Below are 21,992 nucleotides of genomic sequence, written 5' to 3'. Positions count from 1 at the left end.
CTAAACCCCACAGTACCAATTATAAACTTTCAAATTTCAATCTTCATATTCCTCACTTCTTCTCTCATGGCAGCAGCTTTATTCTCTTCCTAATTATTCACTTTCAATTACTATTTCTCCATAAAAGAAATTGTTTACATCCATTTCCTTGAAGACATAGTTTCTGTTTCAGTTTGAAATATCTTTATTATTATTATTATTATGTGCTTGACAACATGTTAAGTACGAACAACTAGTTAGTTACTGCAAATTCGAAATTCGAAGAATTGTTTGAAAATGGGAAACGGTATTGGAAAATTGAAGTTTTGTTTTGCAGGAGATGTTGGAGAAATATCCAAAAGACGCCATGATATTGGCGTAGACTTAATTGATAGTCTTGATAAAGGATTAGGCCATTCATTTTGTTATATATTGCATGATTCATCATCTAAGAATCAACATTTTCTAGAAGATTCTTCTTCTTCCGCTACTACTACCATCTCCAGTAACAGCAGCAGCACCAGCCAAACAACGGCGTTTCGTACTATTTCCGGTGCTTCTATCTCCGCCAACACCTCTACTACGCCGCTGTCCACCTCCCTCGTCGACGTTTCAAATACTTACATTGAGAAGTCGTCGGCTTTTGAGAGCTCTCAGTGGTTTTCTTCTTTTCCTCTTCAGCCAATTCCCCGGAGATCAATCCACTCTATATGTTCGGGCCCGATTCCCCGAGTTTCTAACTCGGGCTCGGGCCCGATCGAGAGGGGATTCCTTTCCGGCCCGATGGAGCGGAGTTTTACTTCTGGCCCGTTGGAGAATCAGTATGATCAGCAACTACAGAGGTACAAACCTGAGTCTAGTAAATGGGATATAGTTAGGAATTTAAAGAAAGTTTTGTCAATGAATTTGGTTGAGAAGAAGAATAATGGATCTTTGAACAGTTTGTATGAAGATGATGAGAATAATGGATCATTTCGAAATCGAAATGTGCAATGGGCTCAGGGAAAAGCAGGGGAGGACAGAGTACATGTAGTGATTTCTGAGGAATATGGATGGGTATTTGTTGGGATTTATGATGGTTTTAATGGACCTGATGCTACTGATTTTTTATTGAAAAATCTTTATTCGAATGTATTCAAAGAACTCAAGGGATTGCTATGGAATGACAAGTTAGAATCCTCCGAAAATCTCATGTGTAACGAGACAGTTATCGTTCAAAATCAAGAATTTGATCAATCAAAGATTGCAGGTATTGATCATTTAGATGTGTTGAATGCGTTATCTGAGGCGTTGAGGAGAGCTGAGGCATCATATTTGGAGATAACGGACACGATGGTGAATGAAAACCCCGAGTTAGCCTTAATGGGATCATGTGTTCTAGTGATGTTGATGAAAGGCAATGATGTTTATTTGATGAATGTTGGAGATAGCAGAGCAGTTTTGGCTCAAAATCCTGAACCTGATCGTTCCATTGGTAACTTGGGACAGATAAATGAGGGGAGTCGAAATAGCATTGATACACTCTACAGAGTTGTATCAGACAGAAAACACAGTCTTAGTTCTTGTCAACTCACTATGGACCATAGCACATCTGTTAAAGAGGTACATATCACTTTTAGTCCAAAAATTTCGATATTTTGGTGTTTCATAGACTAATACTCATGTTTGTCTGGTAAATTGTTGCAGGAAGTTCTTAGGATTAGAAGTGAGCATCCTAGTGATACGTCTGCTATTAAAAATGATAGAGTGAAAGGTTCTTTGAACGTCACTCGAGCTTTTGGTGCAGGCTTTCTTAAACAGGTATTCTCAACGTTAACATTACACTTTTCGTATCTATGATCATAAGTCATAACAAATGCCTAGCATTCTCTTCAATCGAACTTCTTTAAACTCGTTCAATTTAACAAGTTTTCGTGTTAATGCCATTTCTGTTTGTGTGATATTACAGCCTAAATGGAACAATGGACTTCTAGGGGTCTTCAGAATAGACTACGTTGGAAATTCACCGTATATCAATTGTATACCATCATTATACCACCATAGACTTGGCCCAAGAGACAGATTTCTGATCTTATCATCTGATGGACTTTATCAATACTTCACAAATGAAGAAGCAGTCTCTGAAGTTGAGACTTTCATGTCTATATTCCCCGAGGGAGATCCCGCGCAACATCTTGTTGAAGAAGTGTTATTTAGAGCTGCAAAGAAAGCTGGTAAATATATCTCTACTTGTGAGAATTCTAAGTACTACTATATCTCATAGAAATCGAACTAAATGACTTTTGTCCTACGATTTCACAGGCATGGACTTCCACGAGTTGCTTGATATACCACAAGGAGATCGTAGGAAGTACCACGATGATGTCTCAATCATCATCATATCATTCGAAGGTAGGATATGGAGATCATCCGTGTAAATCAACTGTATAAAGGAAGCCTTTTGTGTTGGGATATTGTAAGTGACAGAGTGGCCTTACTGCAACGATCCATTGAGATTCAACCCTTTGGTTCTCTAATTTGCCCCCAAAGATAAAAACGAAAACTTTCGTGCTCTTATCCATACAAAACAATACACTTAGAAAAGTTCAAACTAGTTTTTCTCATTAACATGTTTGTTGCTCAGGGGATTGTAAAGGTGCCAATAAAGTTGCCCTTTTTTTCCCTTCAAAAGTAAAAATCTTAGGATATTTGTAACAGAATATTCTGCTCATTGTACATATATTCCTAGGTGTGTATCACACAACCTGATACCTCAAATAGACTCGATCTTATTGGTCGAAAATTCGTTTATTTTTCTCCATAGTTTTGGTCTAGTTTCAGATTATACAAATCTTGTACTTGCTTTTTTGAACATATTATAACTTATCCAAGAAGAATCTGCAGGAGGAATCAATATGATAGGACAGTGTATATGGCATAATGCTTTAAAGCAAATTGAATTGACAAGAGGGAATGGTTGACATAAATTTGAATTGCTTGTGGAATTCTTTTGCCACTCTTAGCTAGCGTTTGGCCATAGATTTCCAAATATATTTGGCAAATATTATTTGGGTGAAGATTTGGGTGAAATTTCACCATGTGTTTGGTCATAGTATTTGGGAAATATATTTCAATTTTTTAAGAAATATGACTTATGCCCATAAGTTTTAAAACTATCAAAACTAACCATAAATTTGTATTACATAGCAAAATAGAAATGTCGCGTAACAAGATTCATGACTTCCGCAACAAATCAAAAAGCATCATTACAGTAAATAGTCGCATCGTTAAAAAAGACTAGTACAAATACTAGAAAAAACTATAAAGTGTTAATAAATAAAGTGTTTTTGTAAAAGATAAAAGTTTGGTGTTAAATTTGAATTTTTAAAACTTTCCAAATAATGAGATTTGGCCCAAATACTAGAAAAAACTAGTATTTGGGAATTTGGGTTATTTGCCAAAAAAATTTGCCAAATAATGAGAAAGTGTATGGACAAACAATATTTGCCAAATTTTTTCCCAAGTTTTACTTGGGAAAACTATGGCCAAACGGGCCCTTATTATCCATATGTTGTTTGGGTGTGTGTGCGGGGTTGGGGGTGGGTGGGGTGGGGTGGGGGGTGGGGGCGTAATATAAATTTCAAAATATAGAACAATTAGTAAATGTTGGTGGAAGCTTGAACTATACTACTGATTTTGTCTTCCATTTCAAACAGCTTCTTGCTTTACTTTTGCTAATTGTTTAATCATGAATCATCCTAGTAGACCAAAACCTGCCCAATATAGGTCATCATCAATGAATATGAAGCGGATGAAAATCACGAGAGATCAGTAATGATAGAATTACGTTTTTCATTAATGAAAATCAAAATATAAAAAGATATCTATACATATTCTTAAGGACATTCAAGAGAAAAGTAAATTGATTCCTCTTGGAGGCTCGGGCAAGTGTGACTTCGCCCTTGGAGATCAGAGTTCAAATATTAGCGTAGAAAAAAATGATAATAGGTGATTATTTCTTATATACGGAAGCCTTAATGGACAAAATTATGTAGTAGTTATGCTCAGCGGCCGAGTTAGAAATTCATCCCAAAGAAACTCAAAATTTATATGTACGTAAAAAATATTGTATAATTTTATGACGAAAGGGCTTAAATCCTCTTAATACTTTTATTCCTTCACTCTTGACTATGCTAATAAAAGGTCGTAGATGCAATCTAAATAATCTAAGATATGTGTAAACTAAACCAACACTATTTTGTTATAAATAAATATTGGTCATCACCAATTTGGTTATTATGTTGGGAACTTTGAATTGAAATTAAATATGAAAAGACAATTTTATTTTTTAAAATTTATTTTGAAAGGTCTAGAAAGATCATTAGAGTAAATGCTCTTGGAATTCAAATTTGAAGATCCACTAGAATTCTCCAGTTTAAGAAGACTTTCATTACTACTTAATCCTCTATTACTACTTAAATGGAAAGTTGTTGGCTGAAAATGGAGATAGTCAATTAATCACATGATGATTGTCACAAAATAAATAAATTAATTAAGCTCATGATTTTTAATAAACATAGTCAATTAAGCTCTTGATTTTCAATAAACCTACGCGTTTTCTTTTGTTAATCCAATCCACTAATAACAAGAGAAAATAAAATAAAAGAGCCATATAAGTCATAGTTTGTGACATATGAAATATTAAGAAAGTAGGTGCATATTGATCTAGCTAGAAAAAACATAAATAGTAGTACCTGATATGTTTGTAAAATATCCCCCCCCTGGTCTATTTTCCTTTTTAGGCGTCTTTTAAGAAATTATAAATAAAAATAATAATTTTATTTATTTGAATATTTCTTTTTTGGAATATTACAAACTTGTTTTACGCTTTCAAAAGAAGAAATAATCATAAGTCATAAGGATAAAAATGGAATTTTAAAAATTAATTCTATCTTAATTTTATAAATTAACAAGTAATTTGGAAAAATTATTAATAGAAAGTAGATAATAATATGTGACGGAGGAAATAATTGTTATATATACTAAAAATAATTGTTCTAAAATATTTGTCAATTTAAAAAATTAAGAGAGAATCAATTATTATTTTCTACCTTTGTCCTTGATATTAATTATTCTTGAATTAAATAACATGTAAATAGGTAAAGATCAAAGATTTTTTCTCATTGTTTACTTTTACTTGTCGGATATTTCAAAAATAAATGTTCACTTTTACTTGTCACATTTAAACATGGCAAGAAAAAATAATTAATTTTTCATGTTTTACTCGTAATATTAATTACTTAATTTACATTTTTTTTCAAGACCTAATACTAAACATCAATTTATAATAAAAATATTATGATAAAATTCTCATATCAATAATTATTTCTTAAGACCGTGTAAAGTAAACAAATAAAACAAAATAATAAAATAATAAAAAGTATATTAATCAAATTAAATTTCTAATTAATTTTTTTATAAAAGCCGCGCAAAGCCTTGTTTCTAATAACTAAATGGCAAATTGGGGATGCAGGGAATACAAATACAAGTATGGAGGACTAGTACACACAAAACTAAGAAAGAAACAAATCAGATGGAAGTGGTTGTTATATTTGTATTAAAGTTGGATTAAACTTAAACTTGTGATGGAGCGTTTTATATTGGTGAAAAAGTTATTTATAACAAAGACGATTCTATATTTAGGGAACTTAAATTCAAGAGTCAAGACGTCTGATTAAGGAGGATGACTTGTTCACACAAATCTAAGAAAGAAGCAAATAAACTAGAAGTGTTTTTTTTAGTGTTTTAGTATTCGCATCGAAGTCTAATTAAATTTGAATTTGCGTCAAAACGTCCCACATTGGGGAGTAAAGTACTTCCTAACAAAGACAACTTCATATTCAAGGTGCTCAAACTCGAAACTCTGATTAAGAATGAATAGATACTTATTACACCACTATAATCCTGATTGATTTGTGTGAAAGTAGTTGACCCAAAGGCCGAAGCTACCAGACAAAAAGCTTACGTAATTACTAATTTGACAATATTGCTTTTTACAAATTTTAAAAATAAAAAATGGATGGTTGGTTAGTTTTTTGATAATATAAATGAGACGATGGTCGAGTGTTGTGGTAAGATAAAAAAATATTTTCGCCATTAGTTAGATGTATCATTTTGAATACTGGGAATAAAATTTTTGGTAGGGACCCTTCTAGTCAAAAATCTGTGGATTTTTTTTTTTGGAATGACTATTTAGTAAATAGGCATCTTTTTATTTCTTTGTAACTTATGAAGTTTTTAAATTACGATTTAAATATATATTTTTTATCAAACAAAAAAAATATTAGATGACCATCTAAAATTTGTAAGTTATTACAAATGTTATACGATAGTCTAATGTTTTATTGGTAAGGTACTTGAATAATATATGAACAAATATTAAATTTGAGTTTAATATTAACTGAAAAAGTAGTTTCTCTAAAATTATATTTGCACAACTTTTAACCCTAGGACAAAATCTAAATAATCACTAAAAAAGTGTAAATCAGTCTCTCACGAAATTTTTGCCCGAAAAAAATCCAAATTAATTGAGATACTAATTTTTTTATACCAAAATCCAAATAACCGATCCATAAAGGAAAATCATGAGATCCATGAACATGGAGGGGAAAATCAGCTACGTGAAAAGTAATTAAGATTAATTTATTGTACAGAGTTACTTGTGGTTTTGGCAAACTCTAATTATATCTAGTGAACTTCTTAATTCATAAAGTTTATTTTTTTTTTAAAAGTCAAACATTGAAATAAATGAACTAATTAAATGTTCAAAGTATAGAAGAGTTGGTTTTGATTTTTGGACTATCAACATCACTCACTTGAAAATACTTTTGCTGGTTAACATACTAGCAGAGTGATGGTGATGGTTATTCCACTTATAAAAAAGTCTAAAGATAAAAAGAAGAAAAAATCTTTTATAAAAGTTACAATTATATTATATGCTATTTTGGAGAGTTTTAATAACTCAATTAGTTGATAATATCATAAATTTTCATTTTATTGATGCAAGTTCGATTCTCCATTTTATAGTTTCCTACTCATAATTCTTTTCTTAAAATAAAATTATTTGTTTTAAGTGTTCCTAATTGATCCCTAATTTCAGGTGGATGGTTGGAAATTTGACTGAATTTATGGTTGAAATTTGTGAACTCCTTAAACATTTGAAAATTGAAATTATGAGTACATAATCTAGAATTTATTATATTTATATTCTATGTCGAAAATATTCAATTTGATTCACTATTAAAAGATTACCATTTGTCCTTGAAAAATGTCCAGTGACTATATTCACATATATTTTGATTGAATAGGATTCAGAACATAAAATAGTAATATTTTCGTATAAAAAAATTTAAAAGTTTCCTACCATGCATTTTCCCATGTTGAGATGGTTCGATGGAAAATGAATGAAATTTTATTTTACTGGTTTGCCGTAGAAAAATCTTTGTTTCTAGTAGTGGTTAAACTTAACAATACCATTCTCCATTCGTATCGAGTGTAAAATAAAAATGCCAGATTAAAAGTAATTAAGATTTTAATCATACCATTTGAGCTTAATTTATTGGCATAAATTGCACAAAATGCACACTACTAAGTACTATCAATTGATACTAAACAAAATGTAGAACAATTATTAAAATTAAAAGGTATTTACAAGTATTTTATTTTATTTTCACAATGAACGACAAAAGTTTTATTCAATCATTGAGATTCTCCAAATAAAAAAGATTCCACTTCTCCTATTCAACATGTTTTTTTTTTTTTTTTTGGGTTTATATACAAAATTAGTGAATCAAATCAAAGAAAATTTCTTGGTAAAAGGATTGGATTATTTTGGATTTGTTAAATTGCAAATTGCAAATTCCAAAGTCAGACTATACATATTTTGTGTTTAGAGAATTTTTAATTGGTTAATGCAGCTTCAAATTAAAAGATTAGAAGAACAAAATCTGTCATCCACTTTCTAGAAGATCAAATCAACTCCTAAAATATTTGCACTTGCTCTCTTAGCATTTACTTTATATTTATATAGACAAAATCACACCATATATGTATTTAATTTATATTCAAAGTAGCGCATGGCATTGACAATTTGACATAGTTTTACCTATACCAATATCATAATTACTGTCACCAAATCAATTAATGAAAATTTGTGTTATAATACATGATTTTTTCATTTTAGTCCTTTCAAACCAGCTCATTAATTGGGAAAACATATTCTTTTGCGATACCGGAAAAAACCACTGAATATTTTTTCTTTTCTCATTGATTCAATTGAAATATCTATGCGACTAACAGCTGAACATTTTTTTATGCGAAATTTCAATAGGAAAATATTTATTTATTTAGTAGTGTAAATTCCATCCAAGGATGCAAAAAAACATTATTTTTGGAGAAAAACTCGTTCCTGTTTTGGGAGATCCAATCCTTTTGTTTATTTTGACCCACAAATTAAAATTAAAAACTTCGATTGAGATTATAGAGTAAAATTTCACTTCCTTATTTGGATACTGTTATTTAACCTATACTCAATTTTTAATTTAATTTTTTTTGTCTATCCACTTTAAAATAAATCAAGGTATGCGGTGTTTGAAATTACATATGTGCATGAATTTCATATAAAAATGGTTAAAGTGCAAGTAAAATCATTAAACTTCAATCATATGTACATGAACTTCAGATATATAAATCGATATAGAATTTGTTCGAAGTTATTCCAAAATGGGCATACGAACACTTCAGCCGATTATAGAGTAATGTTCCATTCACAAGAGGTGAATCGAAAAATAACTTAAAGTTACTAGTAAAAAATGGTCGTCTTTTTTTTTTTTTTTAGATAAAACAGCAAAATCTTTGTATCTCAAACTTTATTATAGAGAGACATTTATTTAACTTAATCATGGTTAATTGATTAGAATATATAAATAAAACATATCATGCATTTTTAATTTAGTGTATACACTACGTGCATCTTGAGTCTTTTTCAGTTTTACAATGATCTTTGGTACTAACCTTAAGCAGATTATTGGACTCCCATCAAAAATATAGAACAAGGAGAAATGAAAACAAATAAAAAAGATAAATAATCACATTACCTTGCTTGTATTTCTGCAGAATTTAAGTAAATACGAATCGATCTCTCTCGAATAATTCTGGAAATGTTTGATGCTGGGAATTTATACAATAAAAAAAAAGAGAGAAAGAGAAAGGTGTAAAAACCTATAATCTGAAGAAAAAAAAAATATATATGTAAGGGAACTCTGGCAAAAAAGAAGCTAAAGGTACAGCAGTTTGAAGTTTGAAATGAAGTTCTTGATCTCAAAAAAGAAAAAAAAAGGTTACAGATAAACTCCAAGACTAAAATTATGGCAGATGAGGTTCACTATTAACCGTTGATTTCTCAATATGGAGAGAAAAACAAGAATACTCTGGCTGCATACCTTCATGTTGTCTGCCTGAATCATAGTTTCTCATATTTGCATAAAAATGTGCCACAAAGTACGGTTAAATGAGAGCATAACATAAGATATCAGTAAACCTGCAGCAACCGGCGTGTCATCCTTGAGTAAAATTCATGTGATAGCAAGTAGGATTGCATGGAAATGGACAATCAATATGTTTTGCCTCTTTTCGGTTGAAATACCAGTCTCCTACAGCCTCTGCAATTGTCTGCTCAATGATTCGGAGAACAATCATCAGTTACAGTTTGTGAAGTTAATGAGGACATGTGTGTATATATTGAGCTTTGGAAAGATTTTTTCATTTCTAATGAATGAAAGCCAGAAGCTTAATTGAGAAATATTCCTCCCATTTCTCAGCTCGTATTGAGTTCAACAGTTTAAGCTCAAAGATATTCCCAAATTGCGAAAAAGAATTAGACAAGGCACACATCTACTGCATCGGGTTTTAGATTTCTGCTTGTATGCTATTTTTCTTTCAAGAGGAATAACTCTCAACCATGGGCTTTAGGAATGCGACATGACTAGTCTTGAGTAATAGCTCTCCTTAATATTAGAATAGATGGCACCGTGCAGTCAATGGTAACGCCCTAAATGTGATGAAACAACATGCTATTAATGAAAGCAAGAAAGTTGATTAGCCACATCTTCTTAGAGATGGTTTCTTGATATAACATATATGTGGTCTCAGAAACGGAGAAAACACTGGAGACAATATTGATATAGTTTGAAGAAAAAATTGGTGTAAGCTTGTCCTATTCTACCATATGGTACAAAGCAATCCTGAAATGAACTAGCATGATGAGATCTTGAAGAGAAATTAGAATTAAATTATTCTATCCCAACAAAAACAATAACATACTCAGTGTGATCCTAATAAAATATTCTTTATGTCAAGTTCAAACCTAAGATAATTCCTCAAGAAGGCTTTGAAGCAAACTATTAAGAGAAAATCCCACTGTTTATGGTTTACATCTAGAGTAAAATATTAGCACAATTGACCTCTAGAAAGATCTAACTTAAGCTTTTAGGTCAAACTGCACATTAAGTTAGATGCTTATTAACTTTTCGAGCGTCTCTTACTTTGGTTTCTAAAGATTTTAGTTTTCACAAACCATTATCTTTTCACTGTTGGTTAATGGGTAAAAAGGATGGATCACAGGTGCGAACAGTTAGTAATTACTTTCGCATCTACCAACCGCTTATCCATCTTGCTATCTCTAACTCTTCGGTGGATGGTGAACATGGGGTCTAATTTATCTATAACATTATGTGTAACTTACTAAAAGCTATGCTGATATAGAACCACCTTCAGACCATAGATGGAATATAAAGGGAAAAGCTTACTTTGTTATTGATTTTTGGAGAACGAGGAGAATGCCATGTCTCAGTCACCCATGTTTGGCAATGTATAAAGCAAGAATTTATGAACATGCCTCCTTCTGGATTTTTGTGAAATCCATCAAGCGTTTTGAGCAAAGAATTTCNTTATCCATCTTGCTATCTCTACTCTTAGGTGCATGGTGAACATGGGGTCTGATTTTATCTTTAATGTGTAACTTACTAAAAGCTATGCTGATAAAATTAGAACCACCTACAGACCATAGATAGAATATAAAGGGAAAAACTTACTTTGTTATTGATTTTTGGAGAACGAGGAGAATGCCATGTCTCAGTCACCCATGTTTGGCAATGTATAAAGCAAGAATTTATGAACATGCCTCCTTCTGGATTTTTGTGAAATCCATCAAGCGTTTTGAGCAAAGAATTTCGGAAATCTGTAGATAATGAATAATTTCATAAGGTGACAACATAGCAAGCATGCAAGAATACTAATCCCTGGACTCCTCACATGAAAAGCCTGGTTGCGATAACTACAATTGCTGTTTTTAGATGCAAGTATTCACCTTGCAGGACTTCAAGCTGTTTGGAATTACAGTTGTTAATATTTAGCTTGCATCTGAACCAACTTCGATGTGGATCTGATGAACGTGGTACCAAGATGTTTTGTATCTGTAAGTATAAACAGTAAGTTAATAGAGCATTTAGAAAGAAAAAATATTAACTAGAAGCTGAAACAACATGGAACAAAAACTTACTTGCCAAAAATCATATCCAGGTTGAACAAGGAAAACAGGGGTCTTTATGTTGCTTATAAATTCTTGAGGGAAAAAACACTGAGGATGAAGCCAACATAAAATCACAATAGAGAAAAGGTGAATTGCAGAAGAAACTAAGTTAGTATCTTGAATATAAATGAAGAAAGGGCACCTTGTAGGGTTCCAATCTTGACATGCAATCCTTCTTTAAGCTTTTTGCCACACCCTGAGAATGATCGATTTGCAATCAGGTTTGAGTGAGAAATTAGAACAAATGCAATCAAGAAACAGGGTACACAAATAAATAGTTGATAACTACAATAGTTGGAAATTGCAATTAGAAAAACCAGGTTCATAGGTAGCTAATTTATAAACATTGTAATTTGTTCAAGCAGCACTTGAGAAATTATATCATTGATTAGTAACAACTAACAAGTAACAACATTTTGTTGATCAAGCAGGAAATACAGCAGAAACATTGTTCCATCACATCTACAGAGAACCAATAAGAAGAAAACTAAATCACCATTCATATTCACGTGTTGTACAACTGATGAGGGAAAACATCTTTTTCCCCTTTCCTCACAGAAGTAAAAGATATGGTTCAGAAGTAGAAATCGAGTGGCATCAGGTTTCAAGCTACATTTACTCATTAATGGCCCGGTGACCCAGTCCTTCCCTGGACCCGAGCATAGCAGGAGCTAAGTGCACTGGGCAGCCCCTTTTTATATAAATCTTAGGACCCTCATAACTCTTAGTAGAATGTACCGTGTACAAAACTTATCATATACATTACAAACAGTTAGTAGAACAAACAATTTAGTTACAGACTCTCATTTGCACCAACAATATCCATTTGCACCATAAAAATGCATAAATACCACTTCTAATTTTCTATTCCATGATTCTTTTTTCTATTGGTCCATATGCAACAATTATGAAATCAAACTGTTTCATCAATTCCCTTCCAAGTTGAATTGTTTTTTCCTCATATGTTTACGCCAATAATTTCTCCATCAACATCTAATTATACCTGAAGGATCATTCATCACATCGGTAATGACCAGATTCTTAAAAGAAGAAAGGATAAATATGTTGAGACAACCGATCACAAACACAGAACAAAAGCACGCAAACACACCAAAAAAAGTAGCTTCTGAAGNAATAAACTATATTTCTATCTCAATTTCAAGTTAAATATAATTCATCATTTTTTTTAAAAAGTTATTCAAACATATATGAAAAAAAACTAAATGAATAATAGATATAAAAAGAATAAAATATAAAAATAAAAAGAATGTGTCTAATAAATTTAAATAAAAATAAATTAAAAAGAAGAAATGGAATAAAAGGAAAAAATAATGAAAAAGAAGAAGAAGGTCTAAGCCCAAAAGTTCCATTTTTCAAAGCTAATATTAAAAAAGGGAAAAACTGTTGCCATTGGGACTTGAACCCATGACATAGGGGCATTACATGAACCACTTATCCATTGAGCCAAGTCTGTCCTTTGTTCTTAGGGGGTTCATTTTAATATATATACACATAAAATCAGAATTTGACGTTATATATACAGTGTAATTTTTTGACGAGGGGGTTCGGGTGAACCCCCTGGGCTCTACCTAGGTCCGCCCCTGGTTACATGGTCCGGTGACCCAGTCCTTCCCTGGACCCGAGCATAGCAGGAGCTAAGTGCACCGGGCAGCCCCTTTTTATATAAATCTTAGGACCTTCATATCTCTTAGTAGAATGTACCATGTACAAATCATATACATTACAAACAGTTAGTAGGACAAACAATTTAGTTACAGACTCTCATTTAGACCTCTCAAAATTCTGATCCAACAATATCCATTTGCACCATAAAAATGCATAAATACCACTTCTAATTTTCTATTCCATGATTCTTTTTTCTATTGGTCCATATGCAACAATTATGAAATCAAGCTGTTTCATCAATTCCGTTCCAAGTTGAATTGTTTTTTCCTCATATGTTTACGCCAATAATTTCTCCATCAACATCTAATTACACCTGAAGGATCATTCATCACATCGGTAATGACCAGATTCTAAAAAGAAGAAAGGATGTTGAGACAACCGATCACAAACACAGAACAAAAGCATGCAAACACACCAAAAAAAGTAGCTTCTGAAGTATTAGGAAAAACCTGGAGGTTAACAACATCTTGATAAAATCGCTCAATGGTGGGACTTCCAGCAACGTCCTTTCTGAAATAGTGAAAGCAATAATAGACTCATGGTTGATTCAAATTTGGACTACACGCGCAAGAAACCTAACAGTTCTTAGAATGGGTACACCTCTACTTTATTGGGAATGAAATTTTCAATCTCATTTTATAAATCTTCATGCAAACTTTTCGACAAAAAGAATCTTTCTCAATATTTGATTAGAGTCTTAATTTAAAGGAAAATGTGTCCCTTTTGCACAAAATGATCAACATACCAAGATGTTCCATAGTTTCCTCCTGCCCCAGTGAGTCATGTATTTTCTTCATTGAAATTTTATCAACTATTGCAGTATGAGATTCCGATTATTATGGTGATCCAGTCCTCGCCTATTAAAAAGTTTTTAGCATGAGTGTTTACACCTTTAATTAAACTTATTTTCAGTTGTTTGTATATTAGCTCATTCAGTATTTCACCTTCCACCCTTTTCTGGCTATCTTCGGGAGTACTATTTAAGAGCTTAAAACTATTTTTATAAAAATAAAATGAAATTGGGGTAGGGGAAGGGGAAAATGGGAGAGGATTGAATCGAACCCTCACCAACAAGGTGGGAGTTCAAGTAGCCAACCAACTTAGCTACTATGATTCCCCAAAAGCTTAAACCTATGTGCATATGTATACACCTAATTTTTAGAAGTAGAACTGGTACTTATTATTTATTTTTCTCAGTTGCAGGCATATTAGCTCATTCATTAGCTAACATTTCATGATTTCCTCGCTATGTTTTACAATGTATAACTAAAGAATTGACTAATACCATCAAGTTTCTTCCTATAAATTTCTCCTATATGTGTAGATTATATTCCAGAAATCACATTCTAGATTTGAAATTATACCTGCTTCCAAGAACAGGTATATCAATCATGTTTGAGAGTCAAGATCCAGAAATAGATATATTAATGATTGGAGCTTTAATATGCATAGTGTTATCTAGGAGACATACTCATTAAGGAAAAAACCTGCATCAACAAGGCACTTGACATTGGCATCCTTGGGTAAAATCTCTCCAAAGTCATCGCAGTGTATGAGAGTTGCCAGACCTCCAGCGGAACATCCCGAAAGAAGTGCCTGCAAAGTTAGGCATAAAAAGTTGCAAGTCTTGGACTTAGGTGACCAGGTCCAGTATTCCAATAAAAGCAATAACAACCTCTTTTTCTAAAGAAGAAAAAGAAGTGATCACCTCTTAGTGCACTTAGAAAGATACAATATATTGATTAGAACTATAAATTCAGAATGGTGTAACTTTTCAAATTGAGTATCTGTTAGTTTTTACAATACATACTACAGAACAAACGAAAGAAATTCACTGAAAAAATTAGGGCGAGGGGCAGAGCAAAATGTTTTATATAACTGAGAATTGAAAAAACCAAAAATTCAATGAGACAAAGCAAAAAAGAATACCTTTTTAGCATTAGAAAGTCCTATTGACAAGAGTTCATCCATTACTGCTTCCCAAATAACCTGGCCTCTGAAAAAGAATTCTGTTCCATTCTGCCATAAATCAATAGATAACATAGGTACTCAATGCTTTCTTTGCCTTCTTTCCTTCATCTTCTTGATGAATGTCATGGAAAAACACAACATTCATAGTCTTTAATAAACGCTCCATGAACTTACTTTAAATTCACTGTCTGGGTGTCCAGAAAAGGATCCACCATCGCAATAGCGTATCTTGACTTTGTTCCAGTCGAAGAAATCTGAATAAAGTCAAATTGGCCAAACAAGAACATATGATCCCTTAATGAAGCAGATTTTCATTTAAAACAAAAACAAGTCAATTATTGGTACCTACTTTTTGTCAAAAGTAATACTAGTCTCATCAACAAATACGAAAAGAAAAACTATGTGGATTAACAGTCAAAAAGGAAATGTGTTCAAGTAAGTTCCTATTATTCCTCTTGGAGAACATGAACTTTTGTAGATGGTTAATTCATTGGCAACAGAAAAATATAAAATGATGAGCTATCAATGTGTACTTACAAACTTGATGTCTTCGTTTGGTAAATAAAACTGCTGGAGGATCTAAACTTTAAGATAACACAATTATAAGCATAATGAAAATTTATAGCAAGATTATAATGATAACAATCATTGAACACAATATATCAAGGAGTCAAGTCTTTTTTTCTTTTTGAGGTTTCAATAAAGGCATCAAGAAGATGCTAACAGATCCACAAGGGATTAAAAATGGTAGAGTTAGCTACAATAAAAACAGCTAGGCTATGCTAATTGCTCATGGAGCTAACAAAATCTGATAACTGAACTGAAGGAGTCAATTCTTTTTTATTTTCAATAAATATCAAGAGAGTAATACTTAAATCACCATTAGAGTTGCTTACCCAGATTTATCAAGAGAGTAATACTTAAATCACCATTAGAGTTGCTTACCCGGATTCTGTGATGGGTCAGAGCTCAAAATCCCAAAAAATTGAACTTCATGCTCCATGAACCTCGAGGAGCCCAACTTTGTTGTCTGGCGAAAAGAACATGTTTCTATTGAGTTACACCAGCCTCCACCCTGCAATGCAAGATCAACACAAAAACATAGTCAACAAAGAAAAGGGAAAGGGCAAACCAGAATATTGACGTATCACATCTGCAGGCTAATGTTGTGTGCATGGCCACTACTTTGGCCTTAACTAAGCTCAACATAACAAAAGATAGAGAACGTGTCCCTTAACTTATGGCTGGATTTTTCTTTTTTCATGAGAATGTTTTTTGTTTGTGGGAATGATATGACTCGAACCCAATACCTCTACCTATTCGGATACTATGTTGAAGTGTATTACCACTCTATTAAGGAATTTAAGAATTACAAGAGACATGTTTTATTTTAGCGAGCAACATGATGAAGTTATGTGGCACACAATGTTTGAAGCAAAAATAGAACATAAAATCCAACCATTTTAACCAATATAGGTCCATACTCCATAGGACTATCGAACCATGAACCCGACCGCCTTAACCTTCTTTTATCTGTACAAAAACCACAAAAACACTGTTTTCTGAAGAGTATACAGTTCCCTTTATCCCCATAATCAAGCTCAGAAGCCAACACAGAAAATGTACATCTCAACGAACAATATCCTATCTTCCAAACCAGTGACCTCAACCCACCTCTTGCATATGTCCTTTAGCTCATGTAAAATCAAATTCCTCATAAAATTCAACATCCTCATTGTATCCAAGATCATCTTCAAAACCAATACTCAGATACTTGTCAACCCATCAACAAGTCCTCACAAGAAACATTTTAGCTCCTCCAAACACAAAAGGAGCAACAACTATTAACTCAGGCACTGACTCATCGCCCAATTTAACATGCACCCCCTCCCAGTATTATCAACAGCATAAAAGTTCCCATCTTTGAGAATAACATCATTCTAAGGTAAAGAAAAGTCATCAACAATAGACCACTTTGTATCACCAGATCTATATGACTGCTTGCAACATTATGACCAATTTCTCATAAACATGAACAGTCTATAGAGTACACACCATCTTTTTTCAAACACTCTGTACCTTTTTCCAAGTGAGACGGGTCGAATAGTCCTATATTGGCTGAAACGATCGGGTTTTATGATTTTTATTCTTTTGGATTCAAACATTGTGTGTCACACCATTAAATTGTTACTGGAAATACAGTTTCCGGCTAAGAGAATATTTGGTCTGACATAGTAATAGTAAAGTGACATTTCTGTTAACAAAAAAAAAAAAAACTCTGCACACCATTTCGAATAGTTGATCACTTTTTCCTTTACCAAAAAAGAAAATGACTTTGTTAACTCATTGCAAAGTAGAGAGACAGTTTCCGATAGACCTTCGGATCTAAAGAAAAATACGATAGCAAAATAGCAAGATACAAAACACATTCCAACAATTGATCAACTCAGTTAATAAGACATAGAAGCTAACCTCAATGTGAAGAACCCATTTATCAGACCCAGATCCAAAACCCTTCTGCAAATGATACCCAGGTAAGCTTCCATCTAAACAAACTGCAAAAAATTCACAAAAAACAAATTAAAAAAATCTACACTTCACTATTCAATTTGAACTGCTCACATACCCAATTACACTAAAAAAGTTAAAACTAACAAATTGAAGTCAACGAAACAAAATCTATAAGAGAAAATTACAGGCAGATTTTTGTTGGGCATTGCTTAAAGGGGTAAAGGGTATCAAATCGTTAGGAGTCGTCATTGAATTATTAGAGTATCTGTTAGAGTGAGTGATGAAGGAAAGTATAAAAAATAGAATAGACAATGAAGCTGCTGCAATAGTCCACTCTCTTCTTGTCAATTTTCGCCACCATTTTAGGTTTTGAAATCTATGATTCGCCATTTTTGATTTGGGATCAATAGATTTTGGTACTGAACATTAGTTGCTTATTGTCTTCTCTTTTGTTGCTTGGGCTTGGGTAGGTGAAACAGACTATAAAAAGGGTAACTGACTTTTAAAATTTTAATTTGCACAATCATCTCAACTCAGTGCGATTTATTAGTTTCATTTTTAAACTATCTACGTCTTAAAATTATTTCTTTATTTATTTAGTTGGATTTAAATACATCTTTGATCTTGTAACATGAGTGAAATACATTCATAAATTTTCGTCAAGTTTAGGGATGTTTTCAATGTGTCTTTCGACTTTTTATTAAGAGTCTCATACTCTTACAAGAATTTGAGACCACTTGTTATGTCATGTGTTAAATCGGGGTGTATCTAAGTTTAATTAGTCAAATAGAAAAGTGTTTTTAAGATTGTCAATAATTTGGGAACAATGTCACGCCCTGAACCTACACCCTGGACGTGGCCGACACTCGAAGACCATTGTTGGCCTCAAGCGAACCCTTGGCCTGACTTACTAACTCAGCGGAAGACTTAACTCATCATATACCCATTTAAGAAGTAACTAGAATGTTATAAAGGAACATTCAACTGGCCATTAAGGCAAACTCAAGTCTTTAACATATGAAATGAAAAGTAAAGACAACTGAATTAACTAACTGACTGTCTGACTATCTATGAAGCCTCTAAACAACTGAGATGGATGTCGGGACAGACCCACGACATCCTAATGAACTAATACTAAAACTGAAAGCAATGTAAATGAGTCCTCTGGAATGCAAAGAGGCTCACCAACAGACTCTGAACTACTTACTAGATCAACGAATGCGCCGGGTGCCGATCCTAGTTACCTGTGTCTGCATCATAATACGATGCAGGCCAACTGGAATCAGTACATTGAATATACAAGTATGCGAGTTGGAATGCTAAAACAACATAGGCTCAAAAGAGATTATGAAAGAAACACTTATCTTGGCTCTTCTCAACTCCTGAATACTTAAATAAACTTATTTCATTATAAAGCAGTTTAAAACAAGCGCAATATAAAGAAAACTGTTGAAAACATGTTGTCAATTCATAATCATAATATCATAAAAAGACAAACCATGCTCCCTCTCAAAGTCTACTTGTGCAATGCATGAATGAAGTCTCATACCCCCATTCACACTAAGCAGAACCCCTTGAGGAACCATGCTACTACTGCTGTGGGAGTTTCTCTAACCGACAACCATCACTTAAGAACTATAGTGATGATACAACGCTTTACCTCACGCTGCCGAGGCCCATCCTATACCTTGCCATGATATAGGAAGCTAACTCACTAAGTGGATCCACTAGTCTATGCGAAAAGGATTTATCTAAAAAGTATGACCCTTTTCTACCCATGATGGCTACATGGTTTATGGAGACTTGAGTTAATATGAACTCGCATCCCCATATCGGTGCTCAATACTACTCCCAAAAATATACTTAGTTCTTTATGTTTAAAAACATACTTCTTCTGTGATTTGAGATTAGTGCTCAAAAACTTAGCTCAAAGGCTATCTTGGAAATCTCAGTTTCCCTGCTCGCTTCATTTAGAAAGCTATTTCTTTTTTCTGAAAACTAGCCCGAAGGCTCTTTGAAAAATCATAGTTCCTTTCTTGCTCAAATGTGAAAACATTTATAAACTTCTTTGGGAATACTTAGTTCCCTAATAACTTTTGAGAAATGAACTCAACTTTTTACTCTTTACTTTACTTGAAACTTGAGCCTTAAAACGAAGTTTAAATGTTTAATAAAAACTCTTGAAAACTATAAGTAGCTTTGCTTTGACTTGCTTCTTAACTTCTAGACTTGACTCTTAACTTCTTTGACTTTGATCTTAAATTTCCTTGAATTGGATTATGGATTCAAGGTTCATGATCTCATGTGTATGGATGATTTCATGTTGTTTAGATGTACCTTAGAGTGTTGGAATCAACTAGAAAACATAGGTACATTGCTTAGGAACAAGTACGAAAAGGTGGGGAACGAATGGGGAGAACTGGCGTCCCTGGCACTCTGAGAGGCGCGGGGCGCCAGCCCTCAAACTTCAGAGAAGTCTGGCTGGCGCGACACGCCAAAGGCCAAACTTCAGAGAAGTTTTTGTAGCGCTCTGGCAGGCGCGGCACCCCAGCCCTTTTGCCCAGCGACTTTTCTCTTCCGTTCTTCCTCTCTAAACCTCCCTAACTTCCATAGTTCCTTCCCCAAACACTTAGGATCAATTGTACCCTCAATATACAACTAATCTAACTCGAAAAACAACTTGGAAACATGAATCAACTCACCCCCAAGCATCAACAACTCAACCAACAAGAATTCTACAATTTGTTCTTCAAGAACCTTACTTCTTCAACATGTAAACAACTCAAAATAATTGGATTGAAACAAGTTGGTGTGTGGGTGAACTAACCCAACACGAAAAGATCTCACATACCTTGTAGGGATCACCCCCGACGAATTCCACAAGTTAAACTTCAACGATATTGGCGATTCTTCTTCTTTCTCCTCTTATTTTCTCTTCTCTCAAAACCCTAACCCTTCTTCCAAAAGCGTAAACTGATCTAATTCAGCCTAGGCCCCTAATTAATTACAAAAAACCGAATTGAAATAAAAGGGTAAGGAAAAGACCAAACTACCCTTTAAAAATCCGAATTGGACTTTCCTTATTCTAACAGCCAAACTTCCAAAAGGTGTAACCCACTCATACAAACTCGGATTTCCGCAAACTCGACGGCGTTGGAAAGATATTTTCAAGAGCTTTGCAACCATATCTGGAAGCACACCTAACTCATCCTGAGCTAGAAATTATGGCCGTTTGAAGTTGATCAAAACTCAACTTTTCCTTGACAAATTTCCAGATTTTTAATTCTTTCCAAAAATGACTATTTCCAATTATAAGCTTCTTCCTAGTTATTTCAAATTGCGAGATGTTACAAACAAAACTAACAATTTGTGTCAACTTCAAGAGTGTTTTCATTACTTCTTTTAATTTTTATAAACTTAATCTCCCTCTGTTTCTATATTATGGTCTTAAATTAAGGATATTAAAATCTATCAAAATATTATTTACCCTTTGATTGGATGTTTGTTTTAATCTTGTGATTAGGGGGCGTGCATCGATCGGTGCGGTTCAATTTTATGTATTATCAGTTCGGTTATTGGTTTTTAAATATTCGAAATCAATAACCAAACTAAACGATATTTTTTTATTGATTTTCAATTTATCAGTTTTGATCCTTAACGGTTCGATTTTCGGTTTAACCAATAAGAAAATGCTTATAAAACAAATATATGACTTCTCTAAATTTTATGCAACAAGACAATAATGTAACTTTACAAAAGCTCATAAAATAGAAACAATAATAACTAATATGAAAAGAACTATATATACAAGTATAATAGAAAGAGAAGTTAAGAGGAATAGGGTTCTTACTTTAGGTTTTGACGTTTTGTATAATGTGAAGTTGTGAACTCAAAGTAGGGGTGTGCAAAAACCTAACTGACCGATAAATCTAACCACAAAAATATTATTGATTTATTGTTATTGGGTTAACAATTATTTAATAGTTTTATAAGAAAAAAATTATTGAATTATCGATTCGATATTGATTTTTTAATATCAGGTTATTCGGTTAACCAATAACCAATTAAGAATATAATAACTTACTATTTTAATTTTTAGTCATACATAAATATCAGACAAAAAATATTAGTGATATAATCACTATATTAGACTATAACTATAAGGACCACAGTATTAACACTATTTAACTCTGACCTATGTATTTATCCTAGGTTTTAG

At 32.9% G+C, this 21,992-nt stretch overlaps 2 protein-coding genes across 2 annotated transcripts; one reads left to right on the top strand and one right to left on the bottom strand.

Moving 5' to 3' along the window:
- Nucleotides 1-276: 276 nt before the first annotated feature.
- LOC125865535 (probable protein phosphatase 2C 4) lies at nucleotides 277-2,853 on the top strand. Its single transcript, XM_049545738.1, has 4 exons — nucleotides 277-1,581; nucleotides 1,666-1,779; nucleotides 1,928-2,192; nucleotides 2,281-2,853. The coding sequence occupies exons 1-4, from the start codon at nucleotides 277-279 to the stop codon at nucleotides 2,394-2,396; spliced, it is 1,800 nt and encodes a 599-aa protein (XP_049401695.1). The 3' UTR covers nucleotides 2,397-2,853.
- A 6,281-nt stretch (nucleotides 2,854-9,134) lies between these two features.
- Nucleotides 9,135-18,182, bottom strand: LOC125865536 (pectin acetylesterase 5-like). Its single transcript, XM_049545739.1, has 12 exons — nucleotides 17,959-18,182; nucleotides 17,735-17,817; nucleotides 16,208-16,337; nucleotides 15,437-15,516; nucleotides 15,221-15,310; nucleotides 14,763-14,887; nucleotides 13,741-13,801; nucleotides 11,748-11,801; nucleotides 11,576-11,653; nucleotides 11,384-11,489; nucleotides 11,109-11,254; nucleotides 9,135-9,687 (listed from the first exon to the last, which is right to left on the bottom strand). The coding sequence occupies exons 1-12, from the start codon at nucleotides 18,161-18,163 to the stop codon at nucleotides 9,574-9,576; spliced, it is 1,272 nt and encodes a 423-aa protein (XP_049401696.1). The 5' UTR covers nucleotides 18,164-18,182; the 3' UTR covers nucleotides 9,135-9,573.
- Nucleotides 18,183-21,992: the final 3,810 nt, after the last annotated feature.

The sequence above is a fragment of the Solanum stenotomum genome, chromosome 5, assembly GCF_019186545.1.
Source record: "Solanum stenotomum isolate F172 chromosome 5, ASM1918654v1, whole genome shotgun sequence".
In the NCBI taxonomy this organism is placed as follows: Eukaryota; Viridiplantae; Streptophyta; class Magnoliopsida; order Solanales; family Solanaceae; genus Solanum; species Solanum stenotomum.
This window is presented reverse-complemented; position numbering and strand designations above follow the sequence as displayed.